This window comes from Fistularia commersonii, chromosome 11 (assembly GCF_037954325.1).
Source record: "Fistularia commersonii isolate RoL2024-O1a breed Wild chromosome 11, RoL_Fcom_v1.0, whole genome shotgun sequence".
Lineage (NCBI taxonomy): Eukaryota > Metazoa > Chordata > Actinopteri > Syngnathiformes > Fistulariidae > Fistularia > Fistularia commersonii.
In genome coordinates, this window is record NC_141294.1 from 2,113,052 (window position 1) to 2,136,994 (window position 23,943).

The window sequence follows — 23,943 nt, forward strand, 5'->3', positions numbered from 1 at the left end:
TGATTGAACTCAACTCCAAAGACGGCTTGATCTTTGTTACAGAGGAAGTAGGGAGATGTTAAAAGAAGCAGCCTGCCTGCTAGGAATGGAAAATAACAACAGCATCAGATGATGAATATTGAAGCGGATAAAGAAGGCATGTAGTGGGAAGTTGGATATCGATAAAGAATATTTGGGATGAGGTTTCCTGGAATTCATTGTAAAAAAAAAAAAAAAAAAAAATAGGGTAAATTGCTTTTTTTTTACAATATATTTATATTTCTATATATAATATATTTATATTCAATCTTTGTAGTTACAGTTAACAGTTAAGACAATTCATATTTCATTGTATTTTTATTCTTCCTACTTTTTACTATTATCTATTACTGTTATGTTTTTTACTTGAAACTCTGGCACAACAATTTCCTTCGTGATAAATAAAGTTGTTCTCATCTCATCTCATCTCATATATAAATTTTAAACATTACATGATTGCATTCAGGATTACTTTGAAAATCAAGCACAAGATGAATATATATAAATATTTCCCGCTAATGGCGGACGCTCACATCCTGAACGCAGACTTTAAACTAATCTCTAACACAAATTGTGCACTAAAAGCCGGATGTAATCTGATACCGCGTCTCGATTTATTTTATGAACCCTACTCAATTGATCAATGGATTAGAACGCACAGTTGTCTGTACCATGATGGATCCCAAAAAGCCACATAATTGTCAGATTATCCTTATTTGCTTCATAATCAAACGGATGGAGGCTCCGTGGATCCAAGTATGATGAAGTCAGCGGGTGCTTTTGACCCTGCAGCCCCTCCGTTACGCTCGGTACAGTTACGTGACTCCCTTTGCAGCATTGGATTTCTCAGCATTAATTAGGAAAAAAAAGGCATTCTTGCCTGTGAGCAAACGATGTTGCTGTGGTAAATGACATTTCGACTCAATTAGAAGCTCCCTTATGTTGGGAATTAAGGTGTGCTTATTTTTTGACGCGAGTTATCGAAATTATTTTGATAAGCACAAATTCCCCGCTCTTGCACGAAATGATTCATTCACTTAACATTTTGAATATATTTCCTATTTTCATTTTATTTATTTGAACTTCAAATTCTGAGATCTCAGTTATTTTTTTATTACTAATTATTCATTTTAATTTATGATCATTTATTTTTACTGCGTCATCATTTTGCCGTGAATATCAGAATACGACAACATATTTCCTGCAGGTAAAAAACAAGTCTTTGCAAAATGAGACTTGATAATGTCGTACTATCCTGCAAAAACTCACACAAATGCTGACCCAGAATCAGGAACGCTCAGAGCTGTAGGCCAATTGTGTTTCCACAGTTGACTTGCCTTTACATGACCCCTAAAATTATTCTGTAGCGCTCCGAACGTCATGCTACAGCTCTGCACGGATGCAATGGGTTTAATCGCAGACCGCTAAGCAAGAACACATTGTCAAAGTATATAAAGCCGTACATTTGAAAGATAAGCATCTATTGCCACCCTATAAGTGGCAGCAGGTCACACGTGGAAATATATTCACCTCAAGCAAAAACACTTTGTGTCACGTCATTTTATTTTGGTCATATCTTTTGGTGGATTGAGGCGACCGAGCCATTATATTTCCTCTTATCTTGAACTTGAGAGAGACCCAATCTATCAAGGAAGATTATTTATTTATGTATTCATATTTTAGCATTAAACTAGTAACAACATACCTTTAAGACAGACTCAACAGATCTGTTTAGCTGGAATATGTAGGCAGCTCTGAGACAAAATGACTAAGTAATGGAGATAGAGCATAAATGACCAAACAGCTAGTCTGCCTGCAATATAGTAGAATTATATATATCTATATCTATATGTGTGTGTGTATGTGTGTGTATATATGTGTAGAATTGATGAATGTGCATTAGGAACACATTGAGGAGGATGACGCTAAAAAATGTGTGAATTATGTCTCCTTAAAAACTAATATCCATTGTTTGTGTCATTGTTTTCTTAAACTCCTGACTGCTTTATTTCCAAAAAAACAAAACAGATATTTGCGTGCCTCGTTACTTTCATTACTGTGAATATCTGTTCAGCGCGGCATGAATTGGAGGCACTTAAACGGTGTCAAAGTACGACCAGTGTATGTATTAATAATGTATTATTATTCATACTAAACCTCCTATGTTATCCTCTAAACGCTCCAACCTAGATATCGGTATATCATATCTAAATATCTTTCACACATGAATATTCCTTTTATTTAATGTATAGAATTTGAATTCAAATGCAGGTGAAGAAATGCAATACAATACCAACGATTGCAAGAGGGGGCTGAAAAAAGACAATTTGAAAAGTGTGTCCTGATGGCAGCTGTAGTTGTCAAATCACACATATAGTTTGTAGCTTCGTGTCACCGCAGCTTTGACCCCTGTCATTGTAGGATATTTAATATCAAGAACGGGTTCCTGCACAAAGGAAAATCACCATGTATCGCGACTAAAATCCAGGCGAGGTCAGAGGTCCTTCCTTTTTTACAGATGCTTTCTTTTTTTTGCTGGCGTGGTCGTCGTCGTCGTGCCTGATCTGAAAGGACAAAAGCTCAATTTGCATCCCAAGGCTTGTCGTTTCTGTGATGTGAATGAAACAAATTATATATTTCACAGGCTTCATGTCATTTCATGCATAAATGGATAAAAAAAAAAAAAAGAAAGAAAATGAAAGTCTGGGTTTAAATTAATGGATTGGTAAAATGTATTAAAAAAAAAAGTTTAGTATGTAATAGTGAAGGTTTCAGATGGTGGTTAAAAAACATTTTTGAAATCTACATGTCTATTTGGAATGAATTTTATTTAATTGTTTGTGATTTTTGCCCCAACTCAAAAAGAATTGTGAGCCAAACGCCTACAGGACTGTCTCAGAAAATTAGAATATTGTGATAAAGCTCTTTATCTTCTGTAATGCAATTACAAAATCAAAAATGTCATACATTCTGGATTCATTACAAATCAACTGAAATATTGCAAGCCTTTCATTATTTTAATGTTGCTGATTATGGGTTACATCTTAAGAAAACTCAAAAATCCTATCTCAAAATATTAGAATATCATGAAAAAGTAACATTTGCATTTTTAATTGCATGGCAAATGCAACAGGTAAATTATAAAAATCTTTATATATAATGAACTGTTCCTCTCAAAAATACATGGCAAATTAATATTAAAAATGAATATTAAAAATAGCGTTGATGAAAATTACACCCTAAAAATATTGTTGCGTTAAAAAAGAAAATCTTGCCACTGTGGGAAAATTTGCGACTAGAATTTATTAGAAAATAGATTGTTAGCATGTATAAGAGGAGGTATAATGTTTACAAAGCTAATGATGGCTATTCTGGTTATTAACTCAATCTTTTTAATTTTGCCCGTTTTTTTTTGCTATGATTATTTTGTATTCATGTAAATAAGAAAGATCGTCTTAATAATGTCATTAGATGTTTTTTCATCAAAAAATAATTTTGTTTTTAAATTTTGAAGCAAAAAATACACTGCAAAGTTACTTTTTCATTTTTTCCTTGTCCGTTTTTTTTTTTTTTTTTTTTTGAAACCCACCGTATAAAACCCCCAGGTGCATGTGAGAAAAAAAATGTGCGCGCTAACACAAAGATTTGATTTCAGGAGGCCAAAAAATATCTTTATTTTAGAAAAAAAAAAATTTCATTTCAAAGGAATATGCTACATTTTTTCACAAAGAACAAATTTTTGGCCATAAAAAAATTTTACTTAAATTTTACTTAAAAAAACCATTGCTATTACAAAAGAGTAGGGGATGAATGATTGGTCTCCAAGTGCCAAACAGACATGTTGGAATTCCGATATTCGTGTCAGTGTAACGTACGCATCAGGTGTAAAAATGCTTAAACACATTCTGCATTTTTTATTCAGCATTTTGTAACTAGAAAGAGACTCAATCCAATTTGCCGTCCTGATTTTTTTGCTGTGACAGCGTCAAGAGATCCCCGCGCCATTCCTTGCGTTGAGAATGAGTTACACACAAATATTGTGGCAATACTGAATAGTGTCAGTGACGGCGTTGCGTAAAGGAATAAATTCAACCTTGTAACGGTGAAAACCAGCAATTGGGAAAAAAAGGTGTTAACATTCAGGTAACACATCTTCTTTTTGCCACTTTCATCTCTGTTATTTAAAAAAAAAAGAAAAATGCCGAAACTAGTTATATTTGCGAGCTCTAACAGAGGAGGTACTGTTTTTCCTCATTCCAGGCCTTTCGCTCGCTCTCTCCCGCCTTCTCGCTGGCCCTGAAACAACCAAGTAAAGTTAAGTGGCACCTGGCTGCAGCCAGTGAGAACACAGAGCTCTTTCTATCCATGCAAACCTCTCAGCCCTGCACCACACACATCAAAATTAAGTATTTATGTGTATACGCAAGCATTTCGAGCAGCAATAAAAAAAAAGGGAGAGTACATTGCATACTCCATTAGATGTTCACGTTTGCGGTGTGGAGGTTTTGAATGTACTTTTCTTTTAGTAATTGAACAAGGAAGCCCTATATCCCCCCCAGCCAATATCATATATATATATATATATATATATATATACATATATAGGCATTATACTGCAAAAGGAGGGAGCACAGCGGCATTTTGATTTTACGTCTGCTGTAATTCCCACCTAAGATTTACCATTCATGAGTCCTGTTGCAGGCGATAGCCTATAACATTTTAAAACTGTTCCAATTTGAATAAATGTTTCGTCTATTTTACTGGAGAAGCAAAATCATAAAAGCTATTTTTGCCCGGAGACTTAGCTTTGGAAGAATCCGCTGACAGAATTTTAGAATCCCACCTCCGTCACAAATCAGTGGTCCAATGGACTCAAGAAGGCTCTGCTAAGATTTTGCTGTTTAAAAATTAAGGTCATTCACTTTTTTGGCTTCAAGAATCCACATCTTTATTATGAGACGATTTCAGGTCTTCTAAGTTAGCCTTTTTACCAAAAGAAAATCCCGAAAACAACTCAAGATGATCTTTTTTTGAGGTAAACGTGAATCGTTTTCTGGCAACTTTTCTGGTTCAACAGTTGTCGATTTTGAATATGGCACTGATTTAGCCGCCTGTTCATCATGTTGCTAATAGCAAGCAATGCTGTATCTGTATCTCTGCTTGTTTATCTGTCATTTTAAAATCTTGACACTCATGCACATATAAACATGCAGACTTCTCAGTGAGTCTGACAATTTTATCATTTGTTCATTCTTTTTTTTTGAAATATCTTGATTTTTGAGACCGTTTCATAACAATTTTAATTTCGTATCTGAAATGATCTAGTGAGATTTAATATCCACGACTTCCAAGGTCAGCGCTACATTATCTAATGGAAAACTGTTCTTTTTTTTTTTTTTCTAAGTTAGCCTTTTTACCAAAAGAAAATCCCAAAATGATCTTCTTCCATTGAAGCGAACGTGAATAATTTTCCTGCAACCTTTCTGGTTCAACGTTTGTCGATTTAAATATGACACTGCTTTAGCCGCCCATTTATCATGTTGCTAATAGCAACCAATGCTGGCCATGCTGTTCGTTGTCCTAATGAAACTTCCACCCTTCTGGATCTCTGCTTTGTTTATCCGTCATTTATAAATCCCGCTGTGTCCGTCACGTGTTCATTCATTTTGTTTTTACATTTCAACCTGTCAAGTAGAATAAAAGAATGTGCAGATGAAAAGGATGCTAGATTTTTCAAATAAACAACATTCTTTGCATTTGTTCTGGACGCCGGTCGGTCCTGAATGTCTCTCTCTGTCTCTGCAGGTATCATTCTTCCTGTTCATTGTTTTTGTGGTTTACACCATGCTGCCGTTCTCCATGCGGGACGCCATCATCGCCAGCGTCCTGACCTCTGCCTCCCACACCGTCGTGTTGAGCGTCTGCCTGTCCACCACGGCCGATCGGATGGAACCAGTGGTATGGCAGGTAATAACCCTGAAAATCTATTTGAGTCACTTAGGGGAGCTCGTGGAATTCAAACATGAAAATCATTTTGATCGGGAATTAAACGGTCTTCGACGCGCAAAGTGTGATTACCTCTGATTTAGCGGTGTTTTCTCCGCCGCTTTCCCAGAAGAGCGAGTGTACCGATGATGTTTATCATGTGACTGGAGCACAATAAAAACATCTGCTGCAAAACAGGGGTCAGTTACAGGAAAGAATCAAACTTAATGGCACCCCGTGTCAAATATCCAACTGGAAAAACAAGAATATTTGGAAATGCAAGAGATTTAATAATTTAGGAGCGCATTAGGGCGCGCTTGCAATGGCTGCAGTTTTTTCCTGTTCCTGTGCAACTCAGATTATGAAAGAAATGTGAAGGGCTTGATGCTGATGGACAAATAAAAAGCCACACGCCGAAAAAAACAACAAAAAAATGCCACGAATAAGAATATCGACAAAGCGCCTTTCTAAATAACATACATACTCAGCTCTGAAATGGTCCACAAAGTCTCTATACTCATTGATTTTCTTTTAAAACCTGAACATTCAATTCTGACAATGGTTGTTTTTACCATTGTGCTGGTATTTCAGCAAACAAACAAATGTGACCTTAAAATAATTAATTTAGCATACCAGGTGAGTGATAGAAATTCTAATGTGTGTGTGTGTGTGTGTGTGTGTGTGTGTGTGTGTGTGTAGTGGTAATTTATTTATTTTATTTATTTCTCTAGCTAAAGGTCAGCCCCTTGTAGCAGCGCTGCTGTTCTTTGCACAAACTGCTCAGGGAGGCGGCTTATGCAAGAACAATATCAGAAATCCAACATTCTCTCATTTGTTTGAGCTTTTTAAAACCTGAATCCTAAAATTCAGGGATTTTGATTTCACTCATACATGTGTTCATGTATAAAGTAATGGGATTAGCTTAAGCACACCTCACTGATTAAGATTATGATGCAGTTTAACTGAGATGGGGCCATTTCATTACAAAAATGAATACTTTTATGCACGTATGCTACATTTATTAAACCGAGTAAATGTAGGTAGTGTTTATTTTAAGCTACCATATTTCCCATGTTATTTTTTTTGCACTGCTCTGTCTTAGAACATGTTACTTGGTAACTGCCTTTACTGCTTTTATGTATTCTATGTAGCGAAGGCATAATGGCATTTGTGCAGCCTGGAGCTGTGTATTACACGCTCACTATCTGCCACTTCCACTTTTGCATCAGGTCTGTTTGCCTGTCAGCACAATTTTATCTGCGAGTCTGCCAGAGAGAAGTGTCCTTTAAGAGAACGTCTATTCTGAAAACACTTGGATTAGCATGAGGCATTGAAAGCGGTCAGATCATTTTTTTAAGTACGTTTTTTCTATACAGCCACTTGTTAAAATATTAAATAAAACAAAAAAAAGATGAGTTATTTTTCTTTGATTTTTTTTATCCCTGTTGTTGTCTCCGTCCTTTTTTCGTTACATATGTTCATATTTATTGTTATTGATGCGCTGCTGTGACAAACAAATTTCAGTAAAGTATTATCATCTTATTTTTTTCTTTGTGAACAATGAATTGGTTTAAACTTTATGACTAACTTTTATGTTTGTGAGTATTTTAAGTCAAAAAGCAGCGGACAGGAATATGGTAAGCGGAGCAAACTCGTGTAATTTGTCATGTAAATATTAAAGTAATTCAACATTTATTTCAACTAAGCCGTCCACAAATCTACTTAAATTAAAGTTACACATATATAAAGTATCCCGTTTCACCAGGTGCTGCAAAACTAGTTGTGATGGTTCAGATAGTATTTTAATTGAATTAATCTCCTCTTTGGAAAATATGTATTTATTTTTATCAATTATTTATGTATTTCTTTTCATTAAAAAATCACAATGCTCTAATCTTGTCTGCACTTTATGCAAAGGCGGTGACAAAATACGATTACGAAAAATAATCCTTATCCCTTCCCAGCAGATGTTTGGGATTTTCAAAAGCGGGAAAGGCGAAGTAGTTGAGAATGATGGCTGGGTTGCATGTTAAGTATTGACATGGCTTAAAGTTAAATTTAATCATTTAACTATGTTTTCCTCCAGCTTACAGAGTTTTACAATATTTGTTCTCAAAATGTTACAACTTGGTTTTGAACTATTTAATGCCAGCTTGAGTTGCAGGGATTGCAATAACACCAAGTAACTTCTTGCTTACTTTATGCCTCCTGACTTTACCTCTTTCTAGACCTTTTTCAAGACCAGTTTGAACATCGACCATCAACACATCTGACAATGTGCAGTATATTCCAGACTCTACTCCATTCTATTCAATCACCTGTGCAATATTTTTTAAATTTCTTTAATTCCTGTTTTCTCCACTGTTACAGACATCCTGCACTGTTTGCGCAGCTTTCTCTAATGCACATGTCAAACTCAAGGCCCGCGGGCCAAACGTAGCCGCCAGGTCATTTTTGTGGCCTGCGAGAACGTCTAAAAAGGTCTGATTGATTGTCTTAAAATGAATAAGTCAAACTCGTGAATTGACCATAAATGACATTTCCCACAATTCATGCCGTCATAGTACCCGTTAAGTGACGGCATCCCGCCATTAGATTGCAGTGGATCCACATAGATGCCATTTTTAACCAGTGGAAATGGGAAATACAAATGATCCCTAAATGTCTAGGAAGAGAAAAATAATTCAGATGGAAGGCTGTTTCAAGAAAGATGGGAAGGTGAATACATGTTTGTTCTTCAAAGAAAAAAAAAAAAAAATAATGTCCTCTGTGTTATGAGGCAGCGTCGGTTGACAAGGAGTATATCGGCGTTTTGAAATTAAAGACGGAGCTAAGTATGCTAAAGTTAGCCTTCCGGAAAAACAACAAATTGATGATATTGATATTTTCCTTTATTCACTTGGATAGTTTTATCACTGATTGATGGAGTAATCTGTGTTTCTTAACCTGACAATATACAGGATTTATGTTGTAACGTAGCAACTAGTAAACATCATTTATTTTACATCTATTTAGATGCATATGTAACATTTTGGATTTGAATGAGTCATAAATTCAGAGTTATTTAACGTTAAAGTGTTGTTCCATTTATTTTACATAACATTTGGTTACTTTTATACTGTTACCATTGCATGTGGCCCTTTGAGGGTATCCATGATGCTGATGTGGCCCTCGATGAAAAGGACTTTGACATTCCTGCTCTAAAGAGAGAATTTGCAGTCAATTTGCACTGCACTGTTGTGACTAGATATCCAAATCACACTGTCTTGTAGGATTTTATGTTGCATATTGCGTATCGCTTACTGTTTGCACACAAGAAGAGAAGCTCTCCCATCTCGTTGTGGTCTCAGTATAACGACAATAAAGGGAATTCCATTCAATTTTATTCTAAATACAGTGGATTTTAGTTATGGAGCCTGTGCATAAACCAAAAAATGACAGAGATAATATAGTATCATGAATTAAATGTTAAATTTTGCCAGATCATAAGGATGTTTTTGTTGGAAAAAAAAAAAAAGATTCAAAACTTCATTCGTACATGTGTTGCTTGGGAACTGAAAGCTGAAATTTGAGGGAATCATTTAAATATCAAATAAAATATTATCTGCCTTGCTGGTGTTACTTGCAAAACTCTCTGTACTTTGGCTTTAAAAAAAAAAACAACTCAACCTTTTAATAAGATTAAAAACGAAGTAAACATAAAACAACCAAGTTCAAATTGATATCAAGTCGAGGTTTTCCTTTGTTTGACTGAAAATTCACATTTCAAACCCAACAGTTTGAATGATGTTTCCAATATTGGGTCGTCTGATCATCGTTAGAAGCAGACAGATTGCTGCACAACTGGTAGTCAAGAGGGCATGCTGGCAAAGATGTAGCGCTGCCAGGAAAGGAAACACCGGCTACATCAAATCCTGGCACCTCTATTAGCTGGTGTAATATTTATTTGTTTTGCAGCGATAGTGGTGTTTTATGACTGCGTTTAGGGCCAAGTTTGTAGTGTTTTTATGGTTGCCATAAAAGTGAAAAAAAGCAATATATATATACGCTGGTTGAAAGCTGGTGTAACAGAGGAGGTGAATAAAGATAGCTGAGCTACAGGTACATGGACAAGAGTTTCAAGAGAGCATGTTCCACTGACAATCCAGATAAAAAAATATACCATGTGCTTTCGCTATGTGAAGTATGTTAAGTTTCAGTTAAAAAATGATGTTCTCAAATGTGAAGCAAAGCCCTGATGTGAACAGACCAGAGAAGTTCAGTTGTAGTCTCTAATAGATTTGACCAAAAATCCATGCTTGCGTGTTGTATTCCAAATTTTGCCTCCCTACCAGTGGCTTGCCTCTTATTAATACAAGAACTGTCAACAGACAGAAAAGAAAATAAAGAAAATAAACAAATGACTGCGTGAAGAATGACCTGACACTCGGTAAACAACATGAAGCAACAGAAAAACACAACACAAAAAATGATTCTGATTTAAAAAAAAAATAAAAAAAAAACAGAAAAAAAATATAACCACACGTGACTGCAAAAATATAACCATCCCATGAAAGTTGGAGTAAGACTAGAGGTTTGCAAAGTCACAGATCAAGTAAGTCATGATCTTCTTGTGAAGGGAAGATTTCTGAGCTCATTTTAACTTGGAAACAATGTTTGGATATTCTCGAATGATTTTAAATATTTTTTTCCTGAGGGCCTAAACGGTAACTAGAAAAAATTGGTGCATAAAATGATTCTCTTTCATACTGCTCAACTAATGATAAAATTAATTTCATTTTAATAACCTGTTTCCTTGGGGCTGATATTTATTTGTTGTGAATGTGAGCATAATTGTTAAGGTAAATGTGTTGAAAAAAAATTTTTTTTGAAGTGGACAACTTCTAAACATGAAAAAACAACACCCCTCTGTGCAAAAAAAAAAAAAAGTCCTTGTTTTTTTTTTTTGTTTGTAACTCTTTTAGCTCCTGAGGCGTTGGCAAAGAATAGCTTAGCATATTTCATAATTTCTCTTGTATTTTAACTAAAACCCTGGAGATGCTGGAGGGCCTTTGCCTCTGGGTTGGCCTGGGAACACCAGGGGTGTCAAAGTCATTTGGGTTTGGGAGCCACATACGGCCCAATTTGATGTCAAGGGGACGGGACCTGAAAAGTTATAGCACAATCATCTAGAAGTAACGCAACGTCCAAATGTTCCCTTTGTTATAATGTAAAGGAGAACAGGTAAATTATAAAAGTCTTTATATGTAATGAACTGTTCCTCGCTGCATCCACACTGAGCATACAAGTTTCTTATTAAGCTCAAGAGCCAAATAAGAAGTAGCCAATTTTTTCTTGGAAAACCCTACACTCCATGTCCAATTTCTTTTTTTTTTGATAACGACATCTTGCTGACAAGAGTGTCGGGGCCAAACAGAAAAGCAGGAACATTTCTAACAATAAGACAAAATGTTATTTACAGACACGGAAGCTGCATTGCTTACATCTGATGTAAGTTCTGAGTCACATAGTGTTGTGCCATGTTGCTAACGCTGACTGAAACAGTGCACCCCAAGCAGACAATATAGGAACTGCATTTTTATTTTTTTAAAAAGTAGTTCATGATTTTTAGGTATTTTTCAAAATTCCATGGACCGGATTGGACCCCTTGGCGGGCCAGTATCGGCCCGCGGGCCATACATTTGACACCCCTGCCATAGACAAAGGCCCTCCTGTTTCCAATGAATATTATGAACACATTACACATTTGCAAAAAAAAAAAAAATTGGGACTACTGCAACAACAAAGAAACTGCCCCTTTGCTTACATTACTTCTGAAACTTCTGAAACTGTGGTTAGTCTATGAGGTGGAAGGAGAGCCAACCGAGGACCAACCACTTGTTTTTGTGACATACTTGAACATCCCACGCAACAAATTTCTTCTGGTTTTTTTTTTTTTTTTTTTTTGGTACAAATGCTTACTTAAGATGATTCTGTGGGAGGGAAATGTTTTTTTTTATTTTTTTTTTATTTAATTGAAAGGGTTGTCTTCTTCTTCTCCTTTGGGCTTTTCCCTTCTTTCCCTCCTCCATCTAACCCTATTCTATGTATCCCCCTCTGCCACACCATCTAACTTCATATCCTCTCTCGCTAGGTCCATCAATCTTCTCTCTGGTCTTCCTCTAGACCTCCAATTCCAGCATCAGTCTACCAAAAATCAGAAGTCCAGGTTCTCTTTTGTGCATTTTTCTGTAATTACCGAGTCTTTGCTTCCGCAGATGGGGATGTAGAAGCCATATGGTGCCTATCCCAAACTCCTCAGGGAACTGAGCAGCTGCGGTTTCTTCTGCACGTCTTATTTACACATTTACATTAGAACTGTTTGACAAGTGGCTGAGTGTTTGACGGTTAACAGATTCAGGTATGAAAACAGTCTCAAAACCATGGCTTGATATTGTCAACCAATTAAAGAAATGAAGGCCATGAAATCCAAATACTTTTCAGCGGAGAGACCTTGACTCCCGCATGTACTCTCTCATATGTATGCTCACATACCGAGTCAACAGTAAATGCTACTCAGGGCTTTTAAATAACTTGGATGGCAGATCCTTTAAATCTTTCAGAGACGCTGCCGTATGAAACGTATCCAGTTCATCCATCTCGACTTTTGCTAGCTTCTAAATGCCTCACACACTTGTGAATTTTTTTGAGTGTGCATACGGATTCCCCTGCAGCAGAAGGAACCACGCTGACATCTTGCCTTTGTCAAGTCCCATAAAAGTTTACCGTGCCGGCTCATCGGAGTCTTAATGAACCAGCTCATTCGCTGAAGAGGCGACACCCCCTGTGGGGTCCAGATTAATGGATATATCAAATTAATTCTACCATTTCCCGCGCTATCTGAATGTCCTGGACCGGTGGATTTTTCACTGTCTCTACAAAGCTCTGCTTCTGGGTTGTTGAACTTGTGAATACATTTACCGATCCCCAAAAAATGGACATGCAACTTGTGCCGTCCCTCTGATGGACTCCCAAAGCGAATCTCGACTTCTTTTGGTTGTTGTCACTGTTTCTAAGCCATACAGCATCGCTGGTCTCCCCACTGTCTCCTCCACCTTTTCCATTCCACCTGGTCTCCTGGACACTCAGTACATCCACCTTTCTTCTCTGCATCATGTCAACCAACTCCAGACCTTTTCCCGTCATCATCCCAATATTCAAAGTCCCTTCTCTCAGTCCCAGACTCTTGCCTTTCCTCTTCTCTCTCTGCTTCCAAACACGCCTTCCTCCTCTCCTTCTTCGACCCACAGTAGCCAAATCTCCACTGGTACCCTGTAGGTCAGGGGTCGGGAAACTTTTTGACTGGGAGAGCCACAAAAGCCACATATTTCTTGATATATTTCATCGAGAGCCTTATAGTATTTTTAACGCACAAAAAATGAAATACGTCTTGCTTTTAATGCGACCTGTGGTGCTGCACGGATTTGCTCAAAGTGCTGCTTTATATTTGACCGTTTCATCTATGCAAGTTTATCATAGCATGTCAGACATACCGCAGATCCAAATGTAAATTCCTCCGTCCACGCAGCCTGGAATGCACGGTAATCATCGTCTTTTTTTTCTTTGTCGCCATCTTTTCCGTTACGAGGGTTGATGCGGATAAAGTAGTTGGCTATTTGATAAAATTAATTTCTTCACCTTTACAATGACCCGGACGCGCTCGGAAGCCAACGGTTCCCGACCCGACCGACAGGTGACCCGTGAAATTTATCTTCAAAACTAATTTCTGTTTACTTCAAAATGACACAGTATTATGAAGAAATCTTTTTCTTCTTCTTTCGGCTTTTCCCTTCAGGGGGTCGTCACAGCGAATCAACTTTCTCCATCTAGCCCTAAAATTATTATGAAGAAATATCTCAAGTATTTTAAAATCAGTTCCGCACTGATATTTTCTTTTTCGACTCAAAATTGTCTGGGAGCCGTACGGCATCACCAGAAGAACCATATATGGCTCGCGAGCCATCGGTTCCTGACTCCTGCTGTGGGTCATCGGTACCAATGGAGGTCGTGGTTAACCTGAGCCTCGAACGATCGGGTTTGAGATTTTAGGTTTGATTTGCATGTTTGATACGCTGGAAGCACTCCGTGACGCAACACTGCATCTATCTGAGCTTGTGCTGCATTAGAGCTCTGATTAACTAATAGGACTAATAATTCCCAACATTTATCATATTGTGCCTTTTGGAAATTCCAGATCCAAAATGCTTCATAGATCAGAAAATGAGAAGTCATTTGAAATGATGTATATCTGTTTTTTCATTACTAAAACACCAGAGCCACAAGCAGCTTTATTTCAGCTCGTTTGTTGCTTTGCAAGCCTGAAAGTGGTCGTCATCGGACATTCGCCATCGTACATTTAGAAGCCTCGGCTGAAATAGATCATGCACAAAAACGTACACTGTATTCGGCACAAAGATTTTCCCCAGCCTTTTAAGTGGAAGGAGGTAATGTACTAAGAAAGGTTTAGCCCTTCAGTATTTGCAAACATAGCTTCGACATCCCTGAAGGCTTGTTCCTATTTTCTTGCCGCGACATTCGGATGATTCACAGTCAACTTTCCTGCAAGGGGGAAAAAAAGTGGACAAAACTCATCTTTAAGATTGTTTAAAAATATTATTAACTTATCTATGCATTGCACCTGCTGATGATACAAGTTATGATTGGTAAAATTGGCTTTTGAGAAGTCACGTGAGGTGTGATCTGTGTCACCTGCAGTGAATGTGGCTACTTGGAGGAAGTGGAACTGGCACTGATGTGCTGTTACACTCGAGTCAATACGGTCATTTTATTGGCAATATTTGCTTTTTTTTTTTTTTCCGCTCTCAGATGACACAGTTCCTTAGCAACTCAATCATGCATTTGAAATGGCGTCACTCTTAAAACAAGGTGTACACAGTGTATCGCACCAGTTTCCCGTTGAAAGTCTTCGTCATCTTCATCTCCGGTTGTCATCGTCATTGTTTATTTTATTGATTTTGAAGCAAAATTGTCAATCCTGACCACCTGCTAATGCTTCGTCCCGCATTTCCATTTTGAAAGCCAATGTTTTGACAAATTACTGGTTAACCTGCTCGGCTAATGCTGAGGATTTTAAAGCAAGCAAGCACAAACAAACAAACAAACAGATGCTATCATTTACTTATAACTCATTAATCCAGTTTCTGTTATTCCACACTATGTTCATGCTGCGTATGACTTGTGAAATATATTTGTGAAATATATTTTAAACTGTCTGTCATGCCTGGATGTTACCTACAAGATTTTTCGGGTGGGTTCAAAATGAATTCTAAGGGTTTCCCGTTTAGTGGCTCGGTATGATCATGTGTTGGATACATTTGAATATGATTTAGAAATATATGAAATGACTATAAGCAGTGCAGAATTCTAAAAACACTTTCTTTATACAGCTTTGAAAAGCCCCGGTCTATCCTTTTGTCCCTGTTTTTTTGGTAATGTATTTGGGTTTTTTTGTGCTCAGTTCAGACCTTTATGTCAGACTTGGAATTGATAAACAGTTAAGAACCAAGCCAGGCAACCGAATGTAAAACCCTCAATTTGTATGGCTTTTTTTCAGTGGTTGAAAACGTTCAGAAAAGAGAAGATGAATTCATTTGATAACAAAAGAGACATCTGTATCCAACACAGTTAAGAGATGAAGAAAATCATCATCCAGTGAGCAAGACTTGTGCGTGTGACCTCCCTTTCTGTGGTGCATCTTTTTGTAAAACACAAAAATATGACGAATAGATGGCTTGTGTACAGTTGGCATTTATTACATTAGTTTGACATAGACCTGGAGCGGTAGGGTGTCGCTAAAAACCCAGCATTGTTTGAACCCTATTTACTTCTTAAAGTTATATCTTGTTTTACTTAGGCAAGTTGAATATAAATTTCGTTGACTGCACAACTCTTGGGAAATGAGAATTAGCCTAGCATTTTCCCACTTCGTGTGAGAGAAAGGGAACATCTTGGACCTGCAGCAGTGGAAGCAAGAAGGCCTTCTCAACGTGGAACGTTGAATGTAGATTCCAGCCAAATTTGAATACAATAATATTGTGTAAATGTTTAATATAATAAAAAAAAAAATAAATAATCACAGCAATTGGAAATGTTGTGTACATCCCAAGAAATTGCTACAATTTGTTGGGGAAATTTGAAAGACCGGAAGCGACTTTGTCAGCAGAAATGACAGATTATGGGGATCGAAGCATGAAAAGCACAACAAGCAGCATCAGTAACATTTATTCTATGATATTTTTTGAATCAGCTAAACCTGTTCGAGTGGCTAATTTGCAGTAACAGATGTAATTATTGCTCCTGAGACAGGATTTCTAAAGTGCAATGAATACCGATGGGATGTTAAGAAAACAGAGTGTTGGTGTCGACACATTATACGAAGCGGAATCCATTTCGGCAGGTCAGTGGGAATGATATATCCGAGCACGGAATTGCGGTATTTTTAAGCGTCACAGAGGATTACAGGGGAAATACCGTTTTTTGTTTTTTAACACGGCTTTTGGTATCTCCGGGGTGTATTCCTTTGCAAAACCCCATATTCTTGACTGCTTTTCAATATTGAGATAACGGGCCCTTAGCCATAGAGGCCAATTACTGTTACACTTGGGAGACGTATTTTCTTCTCCACCTAAGACCTTCCCAGGGGTATATTTCAGGTGATAAAAGCCCCGCAGTTTCCTGAGAAACAGAAGGCATTTAAGCAGTCTAACGTTTTCATGTTGAAACATCAAATATGGCGATTTTATAGCCTGGATCATGTCTGATGCAACGTTTGCCCCCGGACAGAAATGCCGTCCTTGACTCTGATTGTTTCACTTTCATCAAGGTGTCGCTATAAAACACACTGCATTCTCTTTCTTTGCTTTATTTTTGTGCTTTTACATGGACTCCCCGATGTTACCGGGCACACTTTGGTACCGTCGGATTTTATCCAGTTTAACAAATTCTGCCTCTACGCAAGTAAATATTTTTTGGTTTAGTGCTACTGTCAATATTAATCCGTTATATGTTCATCGAGATTTATGATGATGATTGGAGTATTTTACAAGATTTAGAATTATGAGAAAAAAGTAGAATTACAACCTGTTACCTGCACATACAAGACCCCGCATACCCACTCCACACCTCCATACTCCACAACTCCAAGCAAAGGTCCCTGCAGCCACGACAGACACGGTCAGGAAATCACTCACATGAACTGTCATCAATAACATCGATTCATCACAAGGGATTTTTGAAATTATTTTAATCGTCTAAAACGCTTTCAAACAATGTTTACTCGTGTACTTTGAGCCACATCAATTGTGAAATTCCGCTGCCATGCCGCAATGGACGACTAGGTTTTCTGCATCTGTCTGGACAGCACCTTTGGAAAAACATTCATGAGTCTGTTAAATATAAGATACTTTATATGTTTGAAACCAGTCATCCCTGTCCTCTATGTCTGTCTAGATTTTGGCGAATTTCATCATTTTCATGTGTGGCAACATGGCAGGGGCGTACCACAAACATCTGATGGAGCTTGCTCTTAAACAGACATACCAGGACACCTGCAACTGTATCAAATCTCCCATCAAACTGGAGTTTGAGAAGCGACAACAGGTAAAGTGAGCAACGAGAAGTGCAATTGGATTTGGCAGACGTTGAATCTTTGGGTGGTTGTGAGGGCAGTGATGTGCAGTCAGGGGAGGCAGGAGGGGGCCGTGCCTCACTTGCCAATCTGGGAGAGAAAACTGTGTAAAATGAAAAAAAAAGGTTATATTTATCATTGATTTGCACTATAACAGTATTTTTCATGAGACTTCACCAGGTTTAGTTTCTTTATGCAAAATTGTTGGATATTCACATTTACTGTTCAAATGCTTAGAAGTGCGGTGAGGCTGCGTACTGTTGAGTCCCACTGCACTAAGACTATATTGCCGCCTCTCTGTATGTCACTATTAAAATGTTTAAAAATGTTTGCTATATGAACTACATTTCCGATTTACATTGTTTTTTTGTCAACAACAATATGTGTGTTCCTAGTTTCTCATCCTGAGCGATCCTAAAACGTCTGCAAGGAGCCATTAAGTGAGGCCCGCAGTTCTCCTGCCTCATGGTAGGGGGCAAAGGGATTCTTCAGAGTCCAATTCTGTAAATCTGATTTTGATGAGGTCTCACCGGACGTGAACCTCACCGCTCGTCACTGTGTGACGGATACTGAAGGGTTGTGGTTCAGATGTTTATGAAAGAACAATAGAGTATGCAAGATGGAGGGAACAGGTTTACAATGATAGTGATGATTATGGTGACAGTGTCTGAATAATAGCAGTAACAAGTGGGTTGATGAATTATAAAGGTCCCAGATGATACATTTTTGATGTTGTTATTTAAATAATACAGCACACATGGAAAATTCTAAAGCTGTTTAGCATTGAATGGCAGCTTGTTGTCTTGTCGTTGGGGCTCTGGAACCCATACATTTTTTTTTTTTTTTTCAGACTTTTTTAACAATTTTTGTTGTGCATCCAATTTTTTTTTGTGCTCCCGACATTTTGCCCCCCACCCCCAAATTTTACAGCAGAGATATATATCTGTTAAATTGAGTCGTCTCCGTGAGTGGAACAGGTTGGAAAAATTGATTTACGTTCTTTCTGTAAGAGTTCTGGTGGCGTCGGGTGCTGATTTCGTATTCTACCACTTCGCAAACCTAGTAAACAGATGGATTCTAATTGGTCACTATTTCTCATCTGTTAAATGACTTTAAAACCTGTGGTTGTTGTGGGTTGACTACTGCTAGTTATTGCTATGATGAATGCAGCTTGTGTTGTTGGAATTGCCTCAAACAAAATTGCAAATACCTTGGGTGGAGCATTTTGCAAAAGGCCCGGGGCGCCACGGCTGCCTGCGACAGATGGTTGTAACTGTGCAGAGACCCATTTCTCTTTGGCACTCAGTACACTCATAATATATGCTGTTTGCTTCATGCTTCTATCCTAAATGTCCTGTGGTCCATTCATTACATGCATTTTTTTGGTATGAGCGGTCCGAGGGGAATCGATCAGAACTCCAAAGCTGTATTTGTCAGGTCGTCTTTTCTTCGTCTCGCTCTGAGCCACGGTTGCGATGCGAGGAGAGGAAAATGGGGGGAAACGTTGGCAGCGTTATTGGCCTCATTGTTTGGCTTTGCAGTTGTCAACCTGCCAAATAAAAACTTTTTATACGCAGGTAAAATACCACTGCTGAGATTCCAGAGAAAGAGAGGGTGGCGGTGAGATATAATTAAGCTGCAATCATCACTTGGGTTGGCCGGTTAACTTTCCATTAGCGGTATTAGAAGTTGGTGATGTAATTTTTTGACTTAAAAAGGCCATTTTGGATGTAATCAGGGACTAAATGGATCTAGAAATGGTTCATTTGACAAGAAAAGTCAGACAAAAGGTTATTTTTGAGAAATGAACTTTGAAGCTACGGTGACGGTTTCTTATTTGCAATTTTATTTTATTTCTTCTCTGATTAAACGAGGGCCATAAAAATGACAGCTAAGACTAAACGAAGTTCATAAAGTACTGGATCCCTTTTTAGAAAACTGTCAATCAGATAGAAAATAACTGTCAGGCATGTTTTTGAACTGCGGAGCATGTCTATTTTTTGTAGCAGGTCTGTCATCTCTCATTTAAAAAGCAAATCATGTTTAAATAATTGCGTGAAAAATATGTTTAGATGTAAAAATTTGAATGAATAATTTCACAATTTGCCCTGGTAAAAGTTGAATTTCTAATTTAGTATTTTTTTTCATTGTGTTGTCTGTTCTTATCCTTCTTGTTGTTCACTCTGTTGTCTATTTATTTATTTGTGATGCCTTTTGCTATCTTAATTGTCTGTATTAATATTTATCTTATTTTGATAGTTTGAGAAGTATTTATTGTTGCTGAATATAATACCCTGATTACTTTGCCTTTTCTGTTGTGTTGCCATCAGGAACGTCTCCTGTTGTCGCTCTTACCGGCTCACATCGCACGAGTCATGAAGGCCGAGATCATCCAAAGACTGAAGGGCCCCAACTTTGGCCAGATCGAAAACACAAACAATTTTCACAACTTATATGTCCAGAGACACACTAACGTCAGGTATGTCTCTTTAACTTATATTTACTCGCTAGTTACTGCTATTTAAGAGTTGTACAGCTTTGCATTTGGAGGGAATTTCGCAACTAAATGTAATATTCCTTTCATTTCTAGCATATTGTATGCGGATATTGTTGGATTCACAAGGCTGGCGAGTGATTGCTCCCCTGGTGAGCTGGTACACATGCTCAATGAGCTCTTTGGCAAATTTGACCAAATTGCTAAGGTAAAATGTTTGAATTTTTTTGTAGAGTATTTTCCCTACACCGCTACTTTCTCTGTAAGAAAAGGTGAAATGCACCTTGAAGATTCCCGTGCACAGCATCGAATCTTGACTTTGACTTTAAGAGCGTGCCTGTTATGCATATTTGTTATAAGCTTATCAACAAGGTGATGTGGAACTCATTAAAAACGTTCTGCGAGATCCGCCTCTGCTCCAGACAGAGGCAGAAACTGTCGGTCTTACGATCTTTATGCCTATGATGAATCATTTGCATGAATACCCTGAACTTGTCTCTCATCTGTCACAAACAGGAAAATGAATGTATGCGCATTAAAATCCTTGGTGACTGTTACTACTGCGTATCCGGGCTCCCCGAATCTCTGCCAAACCATGCTAAGAACTGTGTTAAAATGGGCCTGGACATGTGTGAGGCCATCAAGTAAGCAATATATACATCATGTTTTGGACATTTTGCTTCTGAAATTGTGGAATTTTCTGTGAAATTCAATGCAACTACCCCTTAAATTTCAAGTTTTTGTTGGATAGAGCAAAATTTGTGAACTCAAGTCCTTGGAGACTGTTTGTGCAGCTGCACGCTGAGACCTCGTAAGTGTCTTTAGAATTTAAAACACTTAGTTTGACTGTATTCAAAGAGAAGGCCATAAACTAAAAGAAGACACTTTTCCATTCGCAAAGCTCGAAACATCTCAGTCTCCAAAAACAAATGGAGCGCAGATGTCATGGTGAAATTAGCTTTAGCCAGTGGGTTCAAGCGGGTCAAGCGTCCCATCTCAGCGTCATACTAACGGTAATAAAAAGAAAAATGAAAATAAATAAAAAGCTATTGTGCAAAAAAATAGAAAAGGTGATTAAATACATGAGTAGATAATAAATGAAACTGTAAAAAAAAACAAAATGATGCAGCCTTTTTTTTTTTTTTTCTATTGAAGTATTGTGGGAAGGCTAAACCGTTAACCTATTACTTTGGAAAAAATATCTCCTATTATAAAGATAACTGTTGTTCTTATCACTTTGTAGATATTTTTCTGGCAGATCCAGGGACTCGAATAGTGAGAATCACTCATATCGCAGTGTAAATTTCTTAGGATGCCAATAGATTATGTTGTTTGATGATCAGCATTTGTCCTAATTAGGATCTCTGTTCATGCATTTATGAGTTAAGGGTTAAAAGGTTCGGCCTCTGTCCTTTTTTATGTATATATTTGAGAATTGCTATTAGTTACTTAAAATTCTTCAAATGACATGCAAAAGGATGAAAACCAAACTTGGTTACCAGAAGCACTTTTGGACAGTTTGAACTCTGATTTCCCAAAAATGATATGTGATGACCGTCATGACGGGTGTTTTGGTTGCTCCGTATTGACGAGTCTGGTTTTGTTGCGTGACAGGAAAGTGCGAGATGCCACAGGGGTGGACATCAATATGCGAGTTGGAGTGCATTCAGGGAATGTCCTGTGTGGCGTGATTGGACTTCAGAAATGGCAATATGATGTTTGGTCACATGACGTCACGCTTGCTAACCATATGGAGGCAGGAGGTGTACCAGGGTGAGTGTGCTGAAGGCACAATAGAGGTACTTGTTTTATCTGCATAAGTTAACATCATCACATGTTAACTTACTCTACTACACTGTCAGACATTCAAAGCATTTCTTTGTTTGTTAACTGTCAGCTCTCGCTAAAAGCTATAACCAAATACTGTATTTTCTGGACTATTAAGCGCACCTGAATATAAGCCGCACCCGCTAAAAATAACTAAATAAATATATGTGTCGATATATAAGACGCACTTGTCTATAAGCAAACAAAATTTTTATTTTTTTTACTTTTAATTAAATACATACCCTTAACATCCATGTACGTGGATGCAACCATAAATGCAACCCTAAATGAATAGAAGTAGAGTATTTGAATCAAGTGGAGAGCTGTGAGCGACAATAATCAGACAAAGCCCATGTGTCATTATGTATGATGATTGATGGATATTTTTCAAAAATTATTCATGTTTTTTATGTATTATGCGATCAATTTATAACCCTGCATTTACTGCAATTTCTGGAATATTGCGCGCACCTGAGGATAAAGCACACCGGCTAAAAATAAACAAAAAAATCTAGGTCAAGAAGCCACAGGTGTCCACGTTAGAACATGAGATATTTACATTGTAAGTCTTTTTTTTTAGCTTTTAATTGAATCCATACAAACAACAACTACAAATACTTACCGGAAATGCTTTTTTCTGAACAATTCCTGTAACACGGCGGACATAAAAATAAAAAGTCCATCCATCCATTCATTTCTTATCCCTGCTTCATCCTGATGCAGCTGATCGCTCTGTTGGTCTTTCTCCTGCACACTAAAACTGTTAAGGTCGTCTTCTTCGGTTTCTGAATTGAACAGCGGTGGAAACACGCCGGCCATCTGCTCTCTTCGCGTTCATCAGTATTCAAGAACATTTTCAAGTTGAGGTCATCAGCTTTTTTTTTTTTTTTTTTTTTTAACCTCTAAAAGCTTTTGTCGCCTTTTTGCAATGTCCAACGTCTCACCATCGATTCACCGAAGCTAAGCTCACGTGCAGCAATTCTATTTCCTTCTTTGACGGGTTGATTACCTTTAACTTAAAAGCTGCATCATATGTATTTCTTTGTGTGTTTTCCATCATGGCGGACCATGATCTCATTGGTCCGATGTGACAAAAAAAAAAAAAGAAACACAAAAAAAACACAAAACCCACCGAATTTGTCTGAGCAGGGAAATGAATGTAATTGCAACAAATAAAAGACAAAGTCTACAAGGCTTGAAAATCTACCGGAATTTTCAGACTATTGGGCGCACCTGAATATAAGCTGCACCCATTAAATTTGAAAAGAAAATATCATACATATATTGGCAGCACTTGTCCATTTGTAACATAAAAAGATTATTTAACTTAGTTAAATTTGAACTGTAATTTATCTTTTTTTTTTCCTAGCAGTGACTGTCACATGTCTGGTAAAAAAAAATAAAATACAGGGCCTACCAGGAAATCTCTATCTTTATTTTTTTATCCTGTGCATTAAAAACCGCTAAAGGAGTCTTCCTCTGTGTCGGAATTGAACACCCAAATATCCATAAATTAGCCACATCATTGTTTCAGCTGAAGTGTGAAAAAAAGGGTCTGACGGCCCAGAAATTACATTATTTATTTTTTGAAAGGAGCAATGTCGAGACTCTCTTTTCATGAATATTTAAATTGAACGGTCTCAGAATTTCACGGGAATTTCATTGGTCAGGTGTGACGAGGCCAAATCATAGCCACCCCAAAAAATCGATAAATTAGCCGCATCAACCGCAGTAGTCGTTTTCTTCAGTGTCGGAATTGAACGGCCTCAGAGGTCCGCGGGAATTTCATCGGTCCGATGCGACGGGGCGCAAGAAGCTCGTCAGCCCCCCCCAAAAATTCATAAATTTACCAAAGCGTGTGAAAAAAGTAGCGACTTATAGTCCGGAAAATACGGTAGTTTCTCTATTGAATCATTCCATCGTAAATTTGATT

General features: G+C 37.6%; 1 protein-coding gene across 4 annotated transcripts in view; it reads left to right on the plus strand.

The window, feature by feature from the left end:
• adcy2a (adenylate cyclase 2a) overlaps positions 1 to 23,943 on the plus strand; it is a 66,107-nt gene that overhangs the window by 16,779 nt on the left and 25,385 nt on the right. For all 4 annotated transcript variants that reach the window (XR_015106868.1, XM_086156037.1, XM_086156038.1 and 1 more), the window contains 6 exons: positions 5,824 to 5,985; positions 17,512 to 17,661; positions 20,020 to 20,168; positions 20,280 to 20,391; positions 20,700 to 20,827; positions 21,798 to 21,956. Coding sequence is in view for 3 of the 4 variants with exons in the window: in XM_086156037.1 (XP_086012163.1) it covers positions 5,824 to 5,985; positions 17,512 to 17,661; positions 20,020 to 20,168; positions 20,280 to 20,391; positions 20,700 to 20,827; positions 21,798 to 21,956 (860 nt within the window). In the remaining variant the exon portion in view is untranslated. The remainder of the gene's footprint in view (positions 1 to 5,823; positions 5,986 to 17,511; positions 17,662 to 20,019; positions 20,169 to 20,279; positions 20,392 to 20,699; positions 20,828 to 21,797; positions 21,957 to 23,943) is intronic.